General features: G+C 38.7%; 1 protein-coding gene across 1 annotated transcript in view; it reads left to right on the forward strand.

Annotated features, from left to right (window-relative positions):
- TBPL1 (TATA-box binding protein like 1) overlaps positions 1-25453 on the forward strand; it is a 38175-nt gene that overhangs the window by 10400 nt on the left and 2322 nt on the right. The window contains exons 2-6 of the mRNA XM_052645920.1: positions 20659-20837; positions 22290-22372; positions 22532-22595; positions 24112-24215; positions 24308-24402. Coding sequence (XP_052501880.1) covers positions 20703-20837; positions 22290-22372; positions 22532-22595; positions 24112-24215; positions 24308-24402 — 481 coding nt within the window. The 5' untranslated portion in view covers positions 20659-20702. The remainder of the gene's footprint in view (positions 1-20658; positions 20838-22289; positions 22373-22531; positions 22596-24111; positions 24216-24307; positions 24403-25453) is intronic.

Genomic DNA, 25453 nt, shown 5'->3' on the forward strand with positions numbered 1-25453 from the left:
TGACACCAGCCACAAGCTGGAAGAGGGTTTATTCAGTTTGTTAGCAACCTCATGAATTAACATTTTTACTTGCAAAGAAAATGATAATCTTAAAAGAGTCTGCTGTGTTAATAGCATCAGTGTAATGACTAGATTAGTCACAAATTGTAGTTACTTATCATGGGTAACTTGAGAGATATCAAGATTCTCTATAAAGAGATAAACTTCCTAATTTTTTAAATGAAGTTTTCCTATTTTTGCAGGTACCTAGCTAAGTAAACATTAGCGAAATGTCTGTTTTGTAATTTGTTGTAGACTTGGTCAGACTCTTTCTTCTTGTCTATTCCTATCTCCATCTCCCCCATATTCCCACTGCCCCCCCCGCCCCCCCCAAAAAAACCTGACATAGTCAACAACTACTTTTTGTTTTGGTTTGAAATGATTTTGTTATTGTTAGGTCTTTTTTAAAATTTATTCACTGTTAAATTTAGTTGTTTTCTAAATACTGATATCATTTACCAGATACATCAAGATTGTTTTATTTTTACCCTTGCTTTTAGACCTGAAACAACATGAACTGTTTTTGCGTTCCAAAGCTGGAGGACCACAATGAATAACTGGAAATCCTTTCCATTTTTGCATGTTTCTGTATCCATGGAAGATGAAGAAAGAAGATAATAATAGTAACAATAAGAAGAGCTAAATTTGAATGCTTACCATGTACAAGTACTATGCTAAATGCTCTGCATGAAATTTTAGTTTTCCCAGCACTTGGCAGTAGGTGCTGTTATCTGCCTTATTTTACAGATGTGGAAGTTGAGGCACAAAGGCGTGAAATAACTTTCCCAAGTCATATGACGATAAATGGTAGAGTCTGGATTTAACCCAAGTAATCTGCTCCAGAGCCTGGCCTCTTAAAGCTTGTTTCTCTGTGCATGTTTGGAGATAGTGCTTTTTAATAATCTCAAGCTAACAGTTAACCTCTCACAGACACTTCATTGAATGTGTTTCATGCCTTGGGACCTATGCCAAGACTGGGGTACAGAAATAAGTAAGACTCGATCATTCTTCTGAGGAGCTTATTGTCTACCACAGAGATGCTGAAATATGAAATTTCACTGTAGTGTGAGAATGCTGTGTAGTGGGTCCCCTGGCAGCGTGGTCATGGGTCTCAGAGTATTCATCATGGTCATGGATGCCCTGGCTCAGTCTTGGAGACCAGAGGTCTTAGTACCTTTGATTTCTTATTTTATCCAGCACGGCTTTAATTACCTTCTACATGTGGGTTTCTAAGATTTCACCTGCAGTCTAGACCTAGGCCTGTCCTCAGCAGTGGACTCTTATCTGATTGTCTGTTTCTCCTTGTGGATGTCTCACAAGTTCCTTCAAATCAGTGGGTCAAAAACAGAATCCTTACCCCCTGCTCCTTTTCCCATCTCCCCTTGCAGACCTGCTCTGCCCCCAGTGTCCCTATCCCAGTAGATGGTATCGTAAGCCACAAACCTGGAGTCATACTCCATCTCCATTTTCCTCTTCTCCATATCAGTTGCAAAGCTCTGTTCCCTCTGTCTCCTAAAGAAGTCTCTCTCTGACCTACTGCTTTGCCTCTTCATCCACCCTGCTCCCACTACTGTCCTTTCTCACCAGGACCACAGTGGTGGACCTGAGTTTTCTGCCCTTTCTTGCCTTGCATCCCATTCTCTTGTTAAAGAAATGGCAATGATAGAGTCTCATGAAAAGCAAATACATTATGTCATTTCTTGCTTCTCTTTAGCCCACCATTATCTTGGAATAAATGTGAAAATCCTTAACATGGTCTGGAAGGCAGGACTTAACCCCTCCCCACATCTCCAGCCTGATCTCGTGCCCCTTTCCCTCTTCCCACTCTTCCTTCTTCACATCTGAACAGTTCACATTCCTCTCCTCAGAGCTGAGAATGCCTGCTGTCCCCTCTGCCAAGTCTTCCTCACTACTGGATCCCCATCCAGTAGGCTGGGGCCTGATGCTTAGATTACCGTTTATTGTTCTAGAACTGATTATAAATGAAGGTAACTTGTAGAACAAGTAGGAATGAGTGAAAATAGGCATTAATCATTTTTAGCTGAAGAAATAGCATAAGCAGGCAAAAGACTGACACTTCTTTACATACAAGCATTTATAAAATCAGTAGGATATCTCAGAAGGAGAATGAGCAAAGAATATGAGGCAATTAGCCTAGAGTAAATTAACTATTAATATTTGAAAAGTTCACCTTCATCAGTGTTCAAGGAAAATTAATGAATTCAATATTGCTATTTTTCTTAGCAAAAGTTGCAGATATTTTTACAAAATCTTTTGTTGACTAGATGCAACAGCTTATGCATATGATCTCAACCCTGTTTAGTATATACAAATAAATATGTGGACTTAGCAGCCTAAAAACATGTGCCCATGTGAGCATAGAAAAACAGTTGTAATTATCACAGTGGTGGGACTATAGATGACTTTTTTTCTTTAAATATTTCTTATGTAATCAGAAAATGACATATAACCTTTAAAAATCACGTTAAGACCGCTTATTTGAAATACTAAGAAATCTAGCCAAAATAAATTTTTCTTTTACATAGTCAGGAATCTCTATGCCAGATTTCTTCATCTTTGAGTTTGAATCCCCAGATTTCAAGTTGTATTCATCAAAATATACTTTTTCCTCTTATAATAGTACATTTAGTTAAAATTAATGTTACCATTGACTAGTGTAATGTTACTTTAATAGAGCATATTATAATTTGTGCTGGAGAAGGAAATGGCAACCCACTCCAGTATTCTTGTCTGAAAAGTCTCATGGACAGAGGAGCCTGGTGGGCTACAGTCCATGAGGTATCAAGGGCTTGGACACAACTTAGCGACTAAACCCCACACTATCATAATTTGTGAGGTACTCACTAACCCCTCAAATCAGTCATATGGTGAGTAAATAGTGTTGTTTGTATTTTGCATATAAAGGTAAGAACAGTTTAGAGTCAGTCCTTGTCACATAGCATCCATTTTACAGTCCACACCTTAACACCCAAGTTTTCTTACTTCACAGATACATTTTAGTACATATTAAAATAGTGAAATCCTTAAACAGGCTACTGTTTAAACATTGTTAATACAGGATAAGTATTAGATTATGTATTTTCAAATTGCAAAATGCTTAGTTGCTCAGTGGTGTCCAACTCTTTGCAACCCCATGGACTGTAGCCCACCAGGCTCCTCTATCCATGTGGATTCTCCAGGCAAGAATACTGGAGTGTGTTGCCATGCTCTCCTCCAGGGGATCTTCCCAACCTAGGGATCAAACTCAGATCTCCAGCATTGCAGGTGGATTTGTTTTTGTACTGGAACTTTTTTATGATAGTGTAAACTGGTGCCATCTTGGAGGCTGGCTACCATATGTACCATCTTTAACACATGGAAAAATTAAGTGAATGAAGGACAGGCATAGTAGATAAAGTATAAATATGGGATTGACATGAAGCAAGTAAGCTGATAATCTTTGTGTATAATGTTGTGATCTGCTGCAAAAAAGATGTAGCATCTTAGTTGTATGAAAAATAAGCCTATAGATAGACTGTAGTAATATCCTAGGATATTGTTTTTAGGGTTTTTTGAATTTTACACATTGACTTTATTATTAGCAGTAACTTAATTAGGGGATCAGTAAACAAAGGTACGCATGAATGGAAAGGTACAAAGTTTGAGCCAATGCATATCTGAGGGTTATGTGAATAAATGATTTGGTTAAACCCTGTAACTCTGAGGTCAGAGACCTAGTTAATGCCTGTGCAACAGAAGTTAATGCTCAGGAGTTTGTTCTCAGGCTATTAATATTCATAGGTCTAGATGGTATTACTATAAGTGAATTAGTGAATGAGTAAGTATATCTATATAGAACACAAGGAAAGCCATATGTGGTCCAATTATGAGTGTTTAATGTATTTTTGCTATTAATACATTTCTAAAGTGCTCGATTCCAATGTAAGTCTATTTGGATAAATAGCATACAGAGATAAATACCTGGAAATCAGTGTTCTGCATTATTTGAGAAGTGCTGACTGCTTATTGAAAATAAGAAGATATGATCTAATTGGTTATGTCTGGGAGTAATGACGGAGAAGGCAATGGCACCCCACTCCAGTACTCTTGCCTTGAAAATCCCATGGATGGAGGAGCCTGGTAGGCTGCAGTCCAGGGGGCTCTCGAAGAGTCGGACACGACTGAGCTACTTCACTTTCACTTTTCAGTTTCACGCATTGGAGAAGGAAGTGGCAACCCACTCCGGTGTTCTTGCCTGGAGAATCCCAGGGACGGGGGAGCCTGGTGGGCTGCCATCTATGGAATCGCACAGAGTCAGATACGACTGAAGCGACTTAGCAGCAGCAGTGACTTCAGCACTCATTCAGAAAATCACCATTGTTTAAATCTTCCTCCACCACCTTTTAGGCATCATTACAGATATTTTCATTGACTGAAACATAAAATATACTTCTCCTTACCTATTTTTTAAATAGATGGTTGCTGGCAACCATCAGAGCTGTTTAAAAACCAGTACCTTTCTCTGTAATAACCTACAAGGGAAAAGGATCTGGAAAAGAATAGATGTGTGTATGTGTGTAACTAAATCATTTTGCTGGACACTTGAAAGTAACACGACATTGTAAATCAGCTGTACTCCAATGTGAAATAATAACTAGAGAAAAAGAGTATTTGTGATTTTCTTGATGTAGATTTTTAAAAATTGTAGTAACTATTCTGATACCAGTCTTCAGAATTGGTATTTAGAAAAAGTCAGAGGTAAAAGGTAGATACATATGTAGTGAGGATAGAGAATGACATCACCAACTCAATGGACGTGAGTTTGAGCAGACTCTGGGAGAGAGGGAAGCACAGGCAAGCCTGGTGTGCTGCAGTCCATGGGGTCAGAAAGAGTTGGTCAAGACTTAGCAATTGAACAACAACAAATTATGGTTTTGTACATGCTTCTTCTTTTACTTAAGCATTTGTTAACTTTTTTTGTAATATGAGTAGTATACTATATAATCCTTTCCTTCAGAATCCTTTCCTTTAGAATATGCAAGGATTTTTGTGGTCAGGCATATTGTTAATGAAATTTTCTGCTTGTGGCTAGAACACAAAAATGCCGACACCAAGAACTGTTGGTATAAAGTATAAGCTGTTGGGCCACACACAGAAGTGTCTTCATGATGTGATGTCACCAGGTCAAACAGACTTTGCAGTTTGGTCGTCTGCCTGTGCCGTTGCCCCTCAGTGCTTCTAACTTTCTCTCTGCATTGCCCATTTGAATACAAGTGCTTGTTGTAGGAAAAGTGGGAAGTTCAGAATGGGTTGTCAATTTAACTAAACTACATAATAGTTCTAGACTGAAAATTGAAATGTAGTATGTAATTCCTAAATGTGTCTAGAATATGTCTTCATCTCAGATGTTGGAATCTTGGGATTTGAGAGTTAGATGGGCATCTTAGAAGCCATCTAGTCACATCTTTTACCTAATAAAAGACTCATTCTGTAACAGTCCAGCATATCTTGCCCTCCCTCCGTTCTTTCGGCCACTTATCTTCCATGGGGCCTGCTGCTTTGCAGGTATTTGGTTTCTGGTGTGACTTCATAAGGTCTCTTCCTCTGGGCCTTCATTTGGATTTTTTGGTTTCCTTTTTATTTAGACATCTGAAAGCAACTGCTGTCTTTCCTGTCTTGTGCTAAATGTCCTGAGACTTTCCTCACACAACTATTTTTATATCTCATGCCATCCTGCTTTCCTCTGGATATCAGTGCCCTCTTTAAATGATAAGGTCAGGATATTCTAGATGTTTTAGTAGCAAAGAGGCTAGTAATTCCTTTGCTCTGAATACTCTATCTGATCTGGTTTTTCTTTAAAAAAAAAAAAAATATATATATATATATATATATATAATTAATTTCCACATTGTCTTAGTGTGGCCTATTGTGAGGAAATTTGTTTTTCTTTTTAAACAGCTTTCAAAAATTATTATGGACATTGTTTAGACCAAAATGTAGGGAGAGCATTATATCCTTATATCCTTTCGCCTAGATTTAATCATTGTTAAGAGTTGAGGCAGTAATATGGCATTTCTTTGTCTTAAAATTATACCTACAATCCAGATCTATTCTGTACTCAAATTTTCCTAATTTGTTTGGTTCCTGTGGCAAGATTCCAGATATTGAGGGGATCATCTGAAACTTTACCAAATCTGTTTGTTACTGAGTTCAGATAGTGATTCCAGACATGGCATTTTTCCCTTGACTATTTCAATATGCATGTTAAAAAATAAGCGTAATCGTCTGTATGACCACTATATTATTTGACCTAGCAAAATTAATAGCAGTTCCCTAATACTATCTAATATATTCAAATTATCTATCGTAATCAGATCTTAACACCTGTTTCGTTCAAACCAGGAGCCAATCAAGGACCATGGTATACAGAGGTTTTATTCATCTTAATAAAAATATAAACTTTATTTACATTAGATGTCATTTTATTGATACTGCCCCATTGCACTAGCCTGGGGATCTGCAAACTTTTTCTTAGAGGACCATATAGTAACTACTTTAGGCTTGTGGGTCTTTTGGTCTTTGTCACAACTGCTAGGGCTTCCCTTGTGGCTCAGCTGGTAAAGAATCCGCCTGCAATGGGGGACACCTGGGTTTGATCCCTGGGTTGGGAAGATCTGCTGGAGAAGGGAAAGGCTACCCACTTCAGTGTTCTGGCCTGGAGAATTCCATGGACTGTATAGTCCATGGGGTAGCAAAGATTCAGACACAACTGAGTGCCTTTCACTTTCACAGCTGCTCAGCTCTGACACATAGTCATTAAGCAAACACATGAGCATGACTGTTTCAGTAAGATTAAAAAAAAAAATCAGGGCCTGGCCCATTGGTTGTTATTTTGCTGACCCCTGCCTAACCTGTTATGGTCTGTTTTTTTTTTTTTTTTTTCTATCAGTATGATTGTTCTCAAGTTGTGTGTCAGTTCATTAATACCATCTGGTTACAATATTCTACCTGTGAATCCATTAAATGGTAATAGTTGCCATTTAGTGAATACATACAGTATGCTATGTACTTGACACAGATAATTAGTCCTTACTTCTTAAAAACACCCTGAGAGATAAGATGATATTATCACCAATTTTTCAGAAGAGAAAATTAGGACTTAAGAGAGAGGTTAGGTAACTTACCCAGTGTCACATACCTGAATGCGAACACTAGGTCGGCACCCTATTTTATAAGGTTTATGGTGTACTATTAATGTTAATCCTGTGTGAAAGAAGACCCTCTTTGTGAAAGGCAGACTATTAGCCTTTCTCCATCTCGGTCACAGGTGTGTATTGAGAGATGGTTGAGTAATCGGTTGGAATCAGGAGCACAAAATGTCTCTTTCCTAAACTGCTATTTGGGGAACTTTATAAAGAATGTGCGGTTAGTTTGGATGGCATGTCTTGTTTGTAGAAAAGAAGGATCCCTAGGACACCACCTGGGCTCACACTGTGTTTGCAACTGGACTGTATCCAGTCTGTCTCTGCCATTTCTCAAATCATGGAGAGTAGTTCTGTGGTTAAATCTTAGAGGACCCACCCACTGTATCCTCAGATCCAACTTGCTGCTGCTGCTGCTGCTGCTAAGTCGCTTCAGTCGTGTCCGACTCTGTGCGACCCCATAGATGGCAGCCCACCAGGCTCCCCCATCCCTGGGATTCTCCAGGCAAGAATACTGCACTGGGTTGCCATTTCCTTCTCCAGTGCATTAAAGTGAAAAGTGAAAGTAAAGTCGCTCAGTTGTGCCCGACTCTTAGCGACCCCATGGACTGCAGCCTACCAGGCTCCTTCGTCCATGGGATTTTCCAGGCAAGAGTATTGGAGTGGGTTGCCATTGCCTTCTCCCAGATCCAACTTAAGTACCCTTAAAAGTAGCCAGAATCTACTTTCTGTATTCTCAGTTTTACTTTACTTTATTCTTTCGGCCTTTAGTTAGATTTTAGGGTTATTTTTGCTTTGTTTTCGTAACAATGTTTGTTGTGCCCTTTTAGTTTAAAATATCTTTCCTGGTGTGCTCAGTTGCTAAGTCATGTCCGACTCTTTTGTGACCCCATGGACTCTAGCAGCCCACCAGGCTCCCTCATGTCTATGGCATTTCCCAGACAAGAACACTGACTGGAGTGGGTTGCCATTTCCTTCTTTCCTCCTGGAGAATTTTAAATATAGTAGTGTTGGATGTAATTTGTCTTAAAAACCAGGAGGTGGCGATGTTTTCCAGTTGATGCTTTAAGGTTGTGGTTGGAATACCACCAGGAGGACCTAACTTGTCCATAAAAATCTGCTTCAACTCAATAGTGCATCTTAATACAATGCTAGAAATATGTTATTTCCTGAAGTAGGACAGCTTCAACTTTCAACTTTGCTTCTTATTAGAAGGAAATACTTGACAAACTCATAATTGGCATTTACTTGAGAAACAGGACAAAACACCTTGTCAAATCATGGCTTAATATTAGGCCTTGGGCAGTGGGGAACTTACCAAAGTCACCCTGTTGCCAGTTCTCTGAATAGGATAATTGTGAACATTTTGGCACTTCTAGTACATACGTAGATATATAAACCAAAATGAACTCTATCAAATGTATGTTTTTCACGTTATGAACCTCTGTCTATATCCATGTAGTTATAATTTATAAAGTCAGTTTAGTAGTCTGTTGTATTAGACTGTGCTATACTTTATTTAACCAACCCCTTCTGCATTGGCACGTAGGTTTCTGCTATTAACAGAACTGCAGTATATCATCTTTATTTATACTTTGCTCAGTTGAATAATTTCTCAAGATGCATTCATCAGCAATGTTTGATGTTTACCAGTATGAGTAGTGGTATCTCATTCTTTTAAGTTAGCACTTCCTCATTGCTAGTGATTTTAAGAGCTGTATATGTCTAAAGATAATTTATAAATAAGTGGTCTTAAAAAAAATAATGGAAATGCAACTATTGTTAGAATCAAGGGATAGTGAAAACATTATATATCCAACTTCAGATATACGGAATGCACTTGGTTATCACTGCTCTAAATGCTCATACAAGAAGAGAGAAAAAGTTCAAAACTGACATATTAAGCATCCAGCTTACTTTCCAATATAAGAAATCAAGAAAAGAGTAGATCTGTAGAAGGAAGAATATAAGGCAAAAATAATAATAATAATAATAAAGAGGATCGAACTACCTATCAATAGTTTGTCCTTTGAACAAACAAAAAATAGAAAAACTTTTCAGCAAGATTGATGATAGAAAAAAAAAACAGGGATAAATGATACTATGATGAAGAGATAAGTATACTGAAGTTGAGTTTTTAAAATTTGTGTGAAAACCATGAAAAGTTAAATGCCATAAAATGTTAAATTTTAGAAGAACTGGAAAATTTCCCAAGAAAATTTAATTTGGGAAAACTGATCAAGGAAGAAATAGAAGACATCAAATGTCTTAAAACTCTTAAATTGAATTAACCTTTTAAAATCCGCAAAGGAAACAAGAAACAAGTCAAGACAGTTTTCAAATGAGGTCTTCTAAAACTGTCTTCCAGAGGTTTTTGTTGTTTTTTTTTTAGAAGAAAGCAACCTAACTTGTCTAGTAAGTCTGATATCACCCATGATACTCAAACCGGATAAAGTCCAAGAAAGGATTATAGACAAATTCTGCTTACAAAAATAGATGAATTAATCCAAAATGAAGTATTACCAAGCCAAATCCATTAATGTATTTTTTTAATGATTTATTGGGTTCAAGGATATAATGTGTATGTCATAACTTTAAGAGGAATATATGAGAATGATAAAACAACAAATTGGCGAGAATGGAGTTTTCTCCAGAGGAAAGGAATTGAGGACCTTATCTAGGAGAAGAGCAGGAGGGGAGACATCCATTGTATTGTAAATTATATTTTTTAAACTGGATGCTGGGAACATAGATGTTTGTTTTTGTCATTTATGTTGTCTAAAGTATTTTGTACTGTAGTGTTAGCAGGCTTAACAGCTTTGTAAATATAAATGCCACTTTAAAATGGTGTTCTTTTTTGTGGATTTGCTGAAACCTATTTCCCTTGAATGCAAGCAAACAAGTTTAAAAGTTTTAAATGTGTAAGCCATCCTGAAATATAGTAAAGAACACTACATATGCATTTTCATGGCTATTAAGGGGCATGTAGGGCTGCAGTCCATGGGGTTGTGAAGAGTCAGACATGACTGAGCGACTTCACTTTCACTTTTTACTTTCATGCATTGGAGAAGGAAATGGCAACCCACTCCAGTGTTCTTGCCTGGAGAATCCCAGGGACGGGGAAGCCTGGTAGGCTGCGGTCCATGGGATTGCAGTGTCAGACACGACTGAAGCGACTTAGCAGCAGCAGCAGCAGGGAAGAAAAAGACTCTTAGCTTTTCTTCATTTAAATGAGAGTGAGTGGCTTTGGAACTGAAATTTCAGGCTTGCTTTTAGTTTCTTTTTTTCTTTCTGTTATGTGTTTGTTTGTTTTAAATAATAATGTATTATCATCAAGTAAACACTATTATGTTTAGTTTACCTCACTTTTGAGATGTAGTAAACTAGTGGCACTCACTCTGTTTTGGATTCATTTTGCTTCTAACTTCATGGTTCCATTTTGACTTTAAAGCAGTTTGGACTTGACCTGAAGCACTTTCTTCAGGAGCTTTTAGTTTTGCTTTTTGTTTTTTTTTAATTTTTCCATACCCAATATTAAAAAAATTGTAGTTTGGGATTCTAGCTAATGAGAATTCTAATTTAAACTGAAGATTGAACTGTTGGATTTTCTAGCATCTATTCACGAAATAGTAATAGAACATTTTCTATGTATGAGATATGGTGCCAAGTCATGGATGTGACTTTAAGATGTAGTTTTGAACCTTCAGAATATCATAAGTGAAATAGATGTTTAACTATAGGTACCATGAAAAGTGAAGTTGCTCAGTCATGTCCGACTCTTTGTAACCCCATGGACTGTAGCCTACCATGCTCCTCCGTCCATGGGATTTTCCATGCAAGAGTACTGGGGTGGGTTGCCATCTCCTTCTCCAGAGTATCTTCCTGACCCAGGGATCAAACCCATGTCTCCCACATTGTAGGCAGACGCTTTACTGTCTGAGCTATCAGGGAACTTCAAGGTACCATAGGGAACTATAGGTACCATAGTTACAAGCAATTTGGAATATTTCTTCCCTACTGGGAATTAATTCTCCCCATCTTTTTTATAGCTGTAGCTGTGTATGTGTGTGTTTAAACTGTGTTTTAAAAGTTATGGGTATGTTTTAAAGTAAACAAGTGGGATCTGATTAAACTTAAAAGCTTTTGCACAGCAAAAGAAATGATAAGCAAGGTGAAAAGACAACCTTCAGAATGGGAGAAAATAATAGCAAATGAAACAACTGACAAAGGATTAATTTCCAAAATATATAAGCAGCTTGTACAACTCAATACCAGAAAAACAAACAACCCAATCAAAAAGTGGGAAAAAGACCTAACAGACATTTCTCCAAAGAAGACATACAGATGGCTGACAAACACATGAAAAGATGCTCAACATTGCTCATTATTAGAGAAATGCAAAAAAACTACAATGAGATATCCCCTCACACCAGTCAGAATGGCCATCATCGAAAAGCATACAAACAATAAATGCTGAAGAGGGTGTGGAGAAAAGGGAACCCTCTTGCACTTGTTGGTGGAAATGTAAATTGATACAGCCACTATGCAAGACAGTATAGAGATTCCTTCAAAAACCAGGAATAAAACCACCGTCAATTCAGTTCAGTCACTCAGATGTGTCTGACTCTTTGCGACCCCAGGGACTGCAGCACGCCAGGCTTCCCTGTCCATCACCAACTCCGAGAGCTTACTCAAACCCATGTCCATCAAGTCGGTGATGCCATCCAATCATCTCATCCTCTCTCGTTCCCTTTGCATCCCGCCTTCAATCTTTCCCAGCATCAGGATCTTTTAGAAGGAGTTAGTTCTTTGCATCAGGTGGCCAAAGAATTGGAGTTTCAGCTTCAAAATCAGTCCTTCCAATGAATATTTAGGGCTGATCTCCTTTAGGATTGACTGGTTGGATCTCCTTGCAGTCCAAGGGACTCTCCAGAGTCTTCTCCAACACCACAGTTCAAAAGCATCAGTTCTTCTATGCTCAGCTTTCTTTATAGTCCAACTCTCACATACATACATGACTACTGGAAAAATCATAGCCTTGGCTCGTCGGATCTTTGTTGGCAAAATAATGTCTCTGCTTTTTAATATGCTGTCTAGGTTTGTCATAGCTTTTCTTCTGAGGAGCAAGCATCTGAATTTCATGGCTACAGTCATTATCTGCAGTGATTTTGGAGCCCATGAAAATAAAGTCTGTCACTATTTCCATTGTTTCCCCATCTATTTGCCATGAAGTGATGGGACTGGATGCCATGATCTTTATTTTCTGAATGTTGAGTTTTAAGCCAGCTTTTTCACTCTCCTCTTTCACTTTCATCAAGAGGCTCTTTAATTATTCTTCTCTTTCTGCCATAAGGCAGAAACCGCCATCAGTTCAGTTCAGTTCAGTCACTCAGTCATGTCTGACTCTTTGTGACCCCATGGACTGCAGCACCCAGGATTCCCTGTCCATCACCAACTCCCGGAGCTTACTCAAACTCATGTCCATCAAGTCCATGATGCCATCCAACCATCTCCTCCTCTGTCATCCCCTTCTCCTCCTACCTTCAGTCTTTCCCAGCATCAGGGTCTTTTCCAATGAGTCAACTCTTCACATCAGGTGGCCAAAGTAGTGGAGCTTCAGCTTCAGCATCAGTCCTTCCAATGAATATTCAGGACTGATTTTCTTTAGGATTGACTGGTTTGATCTCCTTGTGGTCCAAGGGACTCTCCAGAATCTTCTCCAACACCACAGTTCATTTTTTTATAGTCCAGCTCTCACATGCATACGTGACTACTGGAAAAACCAGAGCTTTGATTAGACGGACCTTTGTTGGCAAAGTACTGGAAAAACCAGAGCTTTGATTAGACGGACCTTTGTTGGCAAAGTAATGTCTCTGCTTTTTAACATGCTGTCTAGGTTTGTCATAGCTTTTCTTCCAAGGAGCAAGCATCTTTGAATTTCATGGCTATATCATCTGCAGTGATTTTGGAGCCCCCCAAAATAAAGTCACTGTCTCTTTCCACTGTTTCCCCATCTAATTGCCATGAAGTAATGGGACAAAATGCCATGATCTTAGTTTGCTGAATGTTGAGTTTTAAGCTGACTTTTTCACTCTCCTCTTTCACTTTTGTCAAAAGGCTCTTTGGTTCTTTGCTTTCTGCCATGGGTGGTGTCATCTGCATATCTGAAGTTACTGATATTTCTCCCGGCAATCTTGATTCCAGTTTGTGCTTCATCCAGCCTGGCATTTCACATGATGTACTCTGCGTATAATTTAAATATGAAGGGTGGCAATATACAGCCTTGATGTACTCCTTTCCCAGTTTGGAACCAGTCTGTTGTTCCATGTCCAGTTCTAACTGTTGCTTCTTGACCTGCATACAGATTTTTTAGGAGGCAGGTAAAGTGATCTGGTATCCCAATCTCTTTAAGAATTTTCCACAGTTTATTGTGATCCACACAGTCAAAGGCTTTGGTGTAGCCAATAAAGCAGAAGTAGATATTTTTCTGGAACTCTTTATATGTGGTCCAGCGGATGTTGGCAATTTGATCTCTGGTTCCTCTGCCTCTTCTAAATCTGGCCTGAACATCTGGAAGTTCACAGTTCACGTACTGTTGAAGCCTGGCTTGGAGGATTTTGAGCATTACTTGGCTAGCGTGTAAGATGAGTGCAATTGTGCAGTAGTTTGAGCGTTCCTTGGCATTGCCTTTCTTTGGGATTGGAATAAAAACTGACATTTTCCAGTCCTGTGGCCACTGCTGAGTTTTCCAAATTTGATGGCATATTGACTGCAGCACTTTCACAGCATCATCTTTTAGGATTTGAAATAGCTCAGCTGAAATTCCATCACCTCCACTAGCTTTGTTCGTAGTGATGCTTCCTTAGGCCCACTTGACTTCGCATTCCAGGATGTCTGGCTCTAGATGAGTGATCACACCATTGTGGTTATCTGGGTCATGAAAATCTTTTTTGTACAGTTCTTCTGTTTATTCTTGCCACCTCTTCTTAATATCTTCTGCTTCTGTTAGACCCATACCATTTCTGTCCTTTATTGAGCCCATCTTTGCATGAAATGTTCCCTTGGTATCTCTAATTTTCTTGAAGAGATCTCTAGTCTTCCCCATTCTGTTGTTTTCCTCTATTTCTTTACATTGATCACTGAGGAAGGCTTTCTTATCTCTCTTTGCTATTCTTTGAAACTCTGCATTCAAATGACTATATCTTTCATTTTCTCCTTTGCCTTTAGCTTCTCTTTTCTCAGCTATTTGTAAGGCCTCTTTAAACAGCCATTTTGCCTTCTTGCATTTCTTTTTCTTGGGGATGGTCTTGATCACTGCCTCCTGTACAGTATCACCAATCTCCATCCATAGTTCTTCAGGCACTCTGTCTAGCAGATTTAATTGCTTGAGTCTATTTGTCACTTCCACTATATAATCGTAAGGGATTTGATTTAGGTCGTACCTGAATGGTCCTGTGGTTTCCCTACTTTCTTCAATTTAAGTTGGAATTTGGCAATAAAGTATTCATGAACTAAGCCACAGTCAGCTCCCGGTCTTATTTTTGCTGACTGTATCATCTTTGGCTGCAAAGAATATAGTCAATATGATTTTGGTATTGATCATCTGGTGATATCCATGTGTAGAGGCTTTTCTTGTGTTATTGGAAGTGGGTGTTTGCTATGGCCAGTGGGTTCTCTTGGGAAAACTCTGTTAGCCTTTGCCCTGCTTCATTCTGTACTCCAAGGCCAAATTTGCCTGTTACTCCAGGTGTTTCTTGACTTCCTACTTTTGCATTCCAGTCCCCTATGATGAAGACATCCCTTTTTGGTGTTAGTTCTAGAAGGTCTTGTAGGTCTTCATAGACCCATTCTTCTTCAGCACCTAGACTTAGATTACTGTGATATTGAATGGTTTGCCTTGGAAACGAACAGAGATCATCCCGTCATTTTTGAGACTGCACCCAAGTACTGCATTTTGGATTCTTTTGTTAACTATGATGGCTACTCCATCTCTTCTAAGGGATTCCTGCCCACAGTAGTAGATATAATGGTCATCTGAGTTACATTCACCCATTCCAGTCCATTTTAGTTCACTGATTCCTAAAATGTCGATGTCCACTCTTGCCATCTCCTGTTTGTCCACTTCCAATTTGTCTTGATTCATGACCTAACATTCCAGGTTCCTATGCAGTTTTATTCTTTGCAGAATTGGACTTTACTTCCATCACCAGTCACATCCACAACTGGGTGTTGTTTTTGCTTTAGCTCTGTCTCTTCATTCTTTCTGGAGTTATTTCTCCACTGATCTCCAGTAGCATATTGAGCACCTACCGACCTGGGGAGTTCCTCTTTCAGTGTCCTATCTTTTTGCCTTTTCATACTGTTCATGGGGTTCTCAAGGCAAGAATACTGAAGCGGTTTGCCATTCCCTTCTCCAGTGGACCACATTTTGTCAGAACTCTCCAGCATGACCCCTCCATCTTGGGTGGCCCCACATGGCATGGCTCATGGTTTCACTGAATTAGATAAGCCTGTGGTCCTTGTGATCAGTTTGATTAGTTTTCTGTGATTGTGATTTTCATTTTGTCTGCCCTCTGATGGATAATGAGGCTTATGGAAGCTTCCTGATGGGAGAGACTGACAGGCGGAAACTGGGTCTCCTTCTGATGGGCAGGGCCATGCTCAGTAAATCTTTAATCCAGTTTTCTGTTGATGAGGGAGGCAGTGTTCCCTGCTGTTGTTTGACCTGAGGGCAAACTATGGTGGAGGTAATGAAGATAATACCAACCTCCTTCAAAGGTCCCGTGCATGCTCTGCTGCACTCGGTGCCCCCCACCCTGCCACCATATGACCCAGCAGTCCCACTCGTAAGCATATACCCTGAGGAAACCAAAATTGAAAAAGACACATGACCTCAATGTTCCTTGCAGCACTGTTTACAATAGCTAGAACATGGAAGCAACCTAGAGGTCAATCAAAAGATGAATGGATAAAGAAGTTGTGGTACATATACACAATGGAATATTAATGTTTAGTGTTAGTTGCTCAGTCGTGCCCGACTCTTTGCGACCCCATGGAATGCAGCTCATCAGACTCCTCTGTCCATGAGATTTTCCAGGCAAGGATACTGGAGTGGGTTGCCGTTTCCTTCTCCAGGGGATCTTTCCAACTCAGGGATCGAACCCAGGTCTCCTGCACTGCAGGCAGATTCTTTACCGACTGAGCTACAAGGGAAGCCCCAATGGAATATGACTCAGCCATAAAAAAGAACACCATTGAGTCAGTTCCAATGAGGTGGATGAACCTAGAGCCTATTATACAGAATCAGAAAGAGAAAGATATATATCATATACTAACACATATATATGGAATCTAGAAAGATGGTACCAAAGAATTTATTTGCAGGGCAGCAGTGGGAAAACAGACATAGAGAACTGCCTTATGGACATGGGGAGAGGGGAGGAGAGGGTGAGATGTATGTAAATAGTAACATGGAAACTTACATTATAATATGTAAAATAGATAGCCAATGGGAATTTGCTATATGTCTCAGGGAACTCAAACAGGGGCTCTGTATCAACCTAGAGAGGTGGGATGGGGAGGGAGATGGGAGGGAGGCTTATGAGGAAGGGGACATATGTATACCTATGGCTGATTCATGTTGAGGTTTAACAGAAAACAACAAAATTCTGTAAAGCAATTATCCTTCAATTAAAAAGTGAGTTCAGTTCAGTTGCTCAGTCATGTCCAACTCTTTGCAACCCTATGGACTACAGCACACCAGGCTTCCCTGTCCATCACCAATTCCTGGAGCTTGCTCAAACTCATGTCTATTGAGTCAGTGATGCTATCCAACCATCTCATCTTCTGTCATCCCCTTCTCCTGCCTTCAGTCTTTCCCACCATCAGGGTCTTTTCCAGTGCGTCAGTTCTTTGCTTCAGGTGGCCAAAGTATTGGAGTTTCAGCTTCAACATCAGTCCTTCCAGTGAACACTCAGGACTGATCTCCTTTAGGATGGACTGGTTGGATCGCCTTGCAGTCCAAGGGACTCTCAAGAGTCTTCTCCAACACCACAGTTCAAAAGCATCTGTTCTTCAGTGCTCAGCTTTCTTTATAGTCCAACTCTCACATCCATACATAACTACTGGAAAAACTATAGCTTTGACTATATAGAGCTTTGTAGGCAAAGTGATGTCTCTGCTTTTTAATATGCTGTCCAGGTTTGTCATAGCTTTTCTACCAAGGAGCAAGCGTCTTTTAATTTCATGGCTGCTGTCACCATCTGCAGTGATTTAAATTAATTAATTTTAAAAAAAGTGTATGTTTTAGGAATAATGTAAGCCTTTTGAACTAATTTTAGAGGTAATCAATTCATTCCTCTTTAATGCTGAGAGAAGTTTACTCAGGTAGAATTTTTCACGCATTGATAAAATGATTTAGCTTCACTCAGAATTGGAAGGACTATAATAGGCTGTCAGATGCTCTGTAGAAATTGAGATTTGTCTCTTACTGGCTTGCCATTTGAATTATCCTACTTAAAAGTGATACGAAGTGTTTAGCTGTAAGAAGTGAAAGGGGACGACCGAGGATGAGATGGCTGGATGGCATCACTGACTTGATGGATGCGGCTCTGAATGAACTCCGGGAGTTGGTGATGGACAGGGAGGCCTGACATGCTGTAATTCATGGGGTCGCAAAGAGTTGGACACGACTGAGCGACTGTACTGAACTGAACTGAACTCTTGTTTTACAAGATAGATATTAACTGTTTGCAAATGCATCTCTTTTTTAGTACTGCTTTAAAAATCTGGGGTTTTCATGTAGTATGCCTGCCTGTTTGTTTTCCTTAGTAATGACTTTCTCATATTTTACTCTTGATACATCTTCTGTGACTGTTTGCTAGGATGCTCATCTAAAATGTGAATACTTCCTAACTTATCTATGCCCATGACTTTATTTTTAGATTTTAAGTTGCTGATGTATGGAAACAATCATCAAATTTTAATCAATTTCAAGGCTTCTTTGCATTCTCAAAGTTTGCGTTCCCCCTTCTTTTTTTGACTTATTTTTACGTTGTCTGTTACCCTTGTAGTCTTTCCAGACAGTTCAGCAGTTAATACTCAGAGTAAGAGATCTGAATCATTTGTTTTAGCCTGTTTGATGTAAAAAGTCTGTGTGAGGCGGTAAATTCAACTTAGTTCCTTCATATGTAATTTCTCTTTTAAGTCAGGCTTTTTGTGGCCTCTTATCATGGGATGTGTATCAGTCAGGATTAGATTTGGCTGCATATAGTTAAAGTCCACCAGGAGGGCTTAAAATAGAAATTGATTTTTCCCTCACGTTCGTAAAGTCTAGAATTAGAAAATGATGGGGGTGATAAGGAGTTTCACAATATCAGGGTCACAGGCTTCTCCTGTCTTACTGTTCTTCCATACCCGTCTCATGATCCTGAATGGCTTCTTGAACTCCAGCTCTCACATCCAGACTCCATCCAGCAAGAATGAAGAAGAGCAGAAAGGCAAAAGGGTCCTCTGGTTAATTCGGTCCCTCTGAGCAGGCTTCTCAGAAGTCATGAAGCCATATTGTTTTACATTTCTTTGACAGTACAGCGCTTGTGTCCTCTTGGGGAATGTTGCCAGGGAGGCTAAAATGTATAGAATTTTTTTTTCCTGCCACAATGTATCCAGCTAGACATCTGGGTTATGTTCATTGTGAAGGAGGGGTGAAATGGGTGTTGGGGTGAGCAGTCAGAAGCCTCTGCCTCACAGTTATTTCTGAGTTCTAATAGGAAAGTAGCAAGTGGAGCAATATCTGGGTTATGATAGAATCATGGAAAGTGATGGCTAAGAAACCTCTGCTCTACCTGTGGACTTGGACTTAAACTTTTACCCCTAATCATTATTATTTTTTGTGTTACTATTTTCCAAGTATATGTGTTAAGTACTTTTCATACATTTTATGTAGTTCCCATGGTAGCATCTGTTAGGCACTGTCCATTTCATGTCATAGGTGAGAAAACCAAGACACAGATAGATTGTATAATTGGCCTACATCCTCAGAATAGTCAGTGGGGAATCGAATGTTGAGTGTGCACTTAAAGATCACCACTGATAACTGCTCCTGTCCTCTGTTTATTAATCTGTCCACCTATGTATCTATCCCTCAGACACCACTGCCACCCCTGTCCCCGCCTCTTGTACCCAAGAATCATTTGAGGTTGCTCAAGCACAAAGAACAGAAAAACAAACAGATAGGTAGATTGAACTAAATATAAGAAAGAAAATAGAATGAAGTTGAGGTTCAAATGATACACAGAGTTCAATGCTGTATGATCCTACAGAGATGCTAAACGTCACCACCTGACTTCTCATTGTGTCCTACCAGAAACTAAAAGGCAGAAAAACAAGGTAGAATTTTTTTTTTTAATGTGGACTCTTGGCTTTAGTCATATAATAATTTGAATCCTTATAAAGAATACTAGTTCTTTTTTCATATAGTGCTTCAAGGAATTATAAAGATAATTATAAGAGCGTTGTTACCATTTTCTGATTTTTCTCTTTGTGGGATAGGTCAACTGAATTACCATTGCTTTTTTTTTAAGATATGCGTACTCAAAGAGAAAATATTTTAGCTGGACGTAGATCGTGTACTTAGTAAAACTAGGGCTCATTTTTGTTTGTTTTTAGAAATATTCCTGTCATTGTTTTGAAAAGATACACATTCTATAAGATTGGGATCTTGGTAAAAATGGTATGGCGATAAACAGTTGTTTGTTAGAGCTTCCCCGTACATACACAGGCTGGTGAGCTGCTTCAGGACATCTTTTGTCTTATTTCTGTTTTTCTCCAGTCTCCTCAGTGTGTAGAGGTTTTCAGTAAGTGGTTAATGAATGAATGACTAGTAAATGAAGAAAGTCTGTTAATGAATGTTATTATTAATATCGCTGTATCTTAAAACTTAAGAAAGTCAATGGCCCTACCGGAATAGAGAAAAAGTAGGTCATTCTTTATATAGCCCTTTCTAGTTGTATGAGGTGGGTTTTAGTACCGTTAATGGTTGGACATTGGGACCACATAGAGTCCAGCCCTTGAACATGTTGTGTTTGGAGAATCACCATAGCTGTGACACACCTGGAAAGTGGTGGCTGTAAAGGCGAGTTGCAAGAGTTAAGTCTGGCAAGTTCCTGGCCTGTAAAAGTTACTGATTGGTTTTAAGGAATGAAAGTTAGATTCAGATTTTCAAAGACTTTCTATGACACGTTATCTTTTTAAAAGTGACGTTTTTCATGGGGCAAAGAAAGGACATGATTTGAATAACATTTGAAAAATAAAAAATAGAGATCTACTTCTTGCATTTTAGTTTTCAAGATTCCTTGTGACCAAAATATTAACAGAACATTTGAGTTTAATTATTTAATTATTTGTTTTTACTTCTCAGGATGTGATCTTCGTGGTGGGAAGCCAAGTTTTTAAACTACCCCAATGGATGCAGACAGTGATGTTGCATTGGACATTCTAATTACAAATGTAGTCTGTGTTTTTAGAACAAGATGCCATTTGAACTTAAGGAAGATTGCTTTAGAGGGAGCAAACGTAATTTATAAGCGTGATGTTGGAGTAAGTATCTGATTTTTGTTACGTGTGCTACATAGCCTAATTTTATAGTGCTGTGAATGACATACTAAGTAAAGAATGAGGACAATACCTTATACATTTATTATAAAAATTAAGAATGGGTATGAAGGCCCTGCTGAAGCTCTAAAAATTAAATGCCTGTATATCTTGGTAAATTTGCATTAGTTCTTCAGGCTAGAAATGAAGTACAGATGAATTCAATTAAAAATTTCAGTGAGTCACAAAGATTTTCATGTTCATCAATAATGCCATCTTCACTTTTAAAAAGAAGTAAATAATCTGCTAAAAAGAGAGGGACAGGCTTAATGCTGCATTGAAACTTGAGCATGCCATATGGCAGACAAGTCATTATTCCTGGGAAGGTTAACATCTTGAGTTGATGGACAAGCTGGTAGCGAAAGACAACTAAAGGTAGAAAAAACTCTGTTTCTTACTTAGGTAAGAAATTTTATAATGTATTTTAACTCGAATTTTGTTTTGAGCCTGTGATAAATTGGGTCTCCCCAGGTTTACTAGCTTTCTAGTTTAATAATATATGACAGAGAAAGAGAGGAACTCAAAATGTAACAAGAGTTTTAAGAAGAAATGTCCAGTTCCTTTTTTTGTTACATATTCAGTAAAACATTTAGCTCTTTTATATATTATGGCCATTTATTAAATATTGCCATAAATGAAAAGTTGCAATGAAAATCTAAATTCACATGTTATCTTGGACCTTAGTCCCTGACCTGTTTACACTCACACTGTAGAAAATTTAATCCAAATCCATAGCTTTAAGTCCCTTTCATTTCTAAGAAGTCTAAAATTACATCTCCAGCTCCAAACTTCCTCCTGCATTCAAGATTTGCACATCAGTCATGAATATGTAATAGGCATATCAGCTGTAAGACACAGAAGAAAGTAATGAGCACCATGAAGCAGAGACTAGCAGGGTTAGAAGTCACAGAGGGGTGAAGGGATGGGTGTGCTGGTGAAATGGTCAGGGAGTGTCTCTCTGTAGCGATGACATCTGGTGAGAGACCTGAATGAAGTGAGAACACTGAAGGAAGAGAATGCCAGATGAAAGTAACAGCGATGCCAAGTTCCTAAGGCATGCACAGTTTGGCATGTTCAAGGATCCAGGCAAGTTGCAAATTCCAGTTATGTGAACAGAGTGAGAAGTTGGAATGTGTACTTGTAGTACATTGATTTCAAGTATATAGTGAGAGATATAGACAGGCCTTGAATTTTTTATTAATTAAATGTCCTTTTGAATTAATATGTTCTTTATGTTCAGTGTGGTTCTTGATTTCAGAGTGGGTGGTTTGGAGAACAGTTATTTCAGTCTTAGGTAAGCTTGAAGTAGTATTTAAACATAAAATGGCCGCACAGAGGAGAACCATGTGTGGAAATTAACCAAGCTGTTGGGTTTTTGGTTTTCCTTTCTTTTTGCAGAAAGTATTAATGAAGCTTAGAAAGCCTAGAATTACAGCTACAATTTGGTCCTCAGGAAAAATTATTTGCACTGGAGCAACAAGGTAAATGTTACTTGGGTTTTTATTTTTTAATTTTCCCCTCATGGGAAAGACATTTTTCCAGACTTGAAAACAAAATCACATGTACAGTTTGTTGTGTTCCTCAGTATAAAATTTATTTCTTGTGTAACTGATAATCTTTTTCTTTCTTTCAAACCATAGTGAAGAAGAAGCTAAATTTGGTGCCAGACGTTTAGCCCGTAGTCTCCAGAAACTAGGATTTCAGGTAACGTTTTCAAAAGCTATCCAAGCTGCAGATATCCAAAAATTTATTTCTGTAAGTTTTACATATATATAGGATTGAAGAAGTCTCCTCAAGGTCCTCTTATGATTGACCTTTTTTTAAGTTGTATAATTCTGTCCCTTCAGCTCAAAACGTAGTGCCAGACTTTGCCCGCAAGGATGTTTGTATGGGATCCTGGCTTTTTCACAAATTGCTTTCCCATAGAGAGAGACTTGTTTCCTTATAGATTAACTGCTTTTCAACTCCTGACATTTTTCACTTCTCTCTCTCTGATTCACACTCTCTCACACACATGCACACACACAATCTGTGTTTGATCATCACAAGAATGCTGTGTCAGGATGATGGGTGAGAGCCACAGGACCCTATTGACACGTACACACTGCTTAGCGGGCTCTCAGCCTTGTAAGGTGACCATCTCTAGCAGGTCAGCCTTATAAAATATAGTTTCTGGAGGCATAACTTTGAATAAAATGAATATGTATCCTGGACTCACTGGGTCACTTAGAAATGATGAGTAAGTAAAAGAAAAAGAGATGGGCCTAGGCAGTTTGGGATTTGGGTGGCAGGGGATGGGGGGTCAAGTTTCTCTCTGATGACTGCAGTCTCCCCTGAGGTGGAAGGTGGCCAAGCAGGCACCAAGGTGCTGGGGGGTGTGGGGATGTTGGTGCTGGCCAGGAGTTCGGTAGAGAGCCGAGACTGATGGCAGGGCCACTGGGTACGTATTGTGACTTTCTCTCATTGCCTTGTGACTGCTGAGTTGGAGGATAGTTAGTTCATCCAGATTTGTGGTTTTACTAGGAACAGTTGAAAGGATTACAGGGTAAAATCATTAAAATATTGGCAGAAGTGGCTAAAGTTATTAATATTGAGAGGACATTATTTTCAGCCTTGGAGCCTCTTTTCTTAGCCTTACATTAGAGATGTTGCGAGAAATCCCAGTGAGTTAAAGACACAATTTTGTCACTCTGTTCCTCATTCTGTCCCCCCAAGTGAGCCAACATCTAACTAAATTCACAGAAACATGATTCTACCTTACTGCATATAACAAGAAGTCTGGCCTTTGGAGCTCAGAGTCCACTGCTTTTTGAGTTTGAAATGACAGCTTTTCCATTTTGACTCTTTTTGGAGGAATCTGCTTTAATGTTTCCTCACTGTTCTCCCTCTTACACTGATAGATTAAATATCCCGTTTGAAGTACAGTCTTAAAATAAGTTTCAGAAGACCCAGATGTACTATTTTATTCATGCAGTTATCTCAGGCTTTGTTTATTTTTGAATAAAGTTTTTGAGCTCCCCGTTTCTCCGCTTTAATTACAGCAATAAGCAGTCTCTGGTAACTTCAAATATTAAATCATGCTTTAAATGTTTCTGTTTATCTTGTTTGCTCTTATTTTTAAGGATTAAAATTTAAGATTTAAAATTAAGATTGCCACAGTGAGTAAGTTTTTTGTTTGTTTGTTTCAAAATAATTCATTGGTTTTACTTCTCTCCTAAAGGTAATATTTACAGATTTTAAGGTTGTTAACGTTTTGGCAGTGTGTAACATGCCTTTTGAAATCCGTTTGCCAGAATTCACAAAGAACAATAGACCTCATGCCAGGTAGGTCTTCAAAGAATCAATATAACTTACCAAATTTGAAATTACTTGTCAATCTATAAATATTTATTTTAATTGTGGCTTTTTTGGTATAGTTATGAACCTGAACTTCATCCTGCTGTGTGCTATCGGATAAAATCGCTAAGAGCTACATTACAGATTTTTTCAACAGGAAGTATCACAGTAACAGGTATTTTATGATATTGAAACCAAGCTTGTCAATTATGGATTGAATAAGATGAGGTGTTCGTACCAAAATAGAGATAAAGTATGCTTTTCCCCTTCTGCCCTCCTCAGAGAGCCAGTCTCCTCATTTTTAACACAGTTGTTGTTCAGCTACTAAGTCATGTCTGACTCTTTGCAACCCCATGGACTATAGCACGCCAGGCTTCCCTGTTCTTCACTATTTCCCAGAGTTTGTGCAAACTCATGTCCATTGAGTCAGTGATGCCGTCCAACCATCTCATCCTCTGTTGCCCCCTTCTTCTCCTGCCTTCAATCTTCCCCAGCATCAGAGTCTTTTCCAATGAGTCGGTTCTTCACATCAGGTGACCAAAGTATTGGAGCTTCAGCTTCAGCATCAGTCCTTCCAATGAATATTCAGGATTAATTTCATTTAGGATTGACTGATTTGATCTCCTTGCTGTCCAGGGGACTCTCAAGAGTCTTCTCCAGCACCACAGTTCAAAAGCATCAATTCTTCAGCACTCAGCCTTCCATATGATCCAACTATCACATCCGAACAGGACTACTGGAAAAACCATAGCTTTGACTCTACATACCTTTGTTGGCAAACACAGTAGATGAGTTTAACCTGCTTTTAAACACTATTGTGAAATCTTATGTATACAGTTTTATGTCTGTCTTCTTTATCTTCATCATTACCTTAGTAGATTCATCTGTATTGTTCCACATAGTTGTGGATCAGTTGTTCTTATTGCTCTTTAGTACCCAGCATGTGAATATATTGTTCCATAGGCATTTGAGTTTTCAGTTTGAAATTAAGAATATTCTAGTATATGTTTTCATATGTTGTTTTTAAGTTTATGATGTCTTGCATTTAAAATACTCAAGCCTGTTTTATGAACTTCATAGAGGTTTTACATGAGCAGAATATTCAAATATAATTGGTATCTATTTGTAATGTGTATTTTGTTATATCTTCTGAGTCTTTTTAATTATTTGGAAGAGGTGATTTCAAAAGAGTAGGCATAGATGTCAAAGGGTAGCATTAGGTGTGC

This window comes from Budorcas taxicolor, chromosome 9 (genome assembly GCF_023091745.1).
Source record: "Budorcas taxicolor isolate Tak-1 chromosome 9, Takin1.1, whole genome shotgun sequence".
Taxonomy (NCBI): Eukaryota; Metazoa; Chordata; class Mammalia; order Artiodactyla; family Bovidae; genus Budorcas; species Budorcas taxicolor.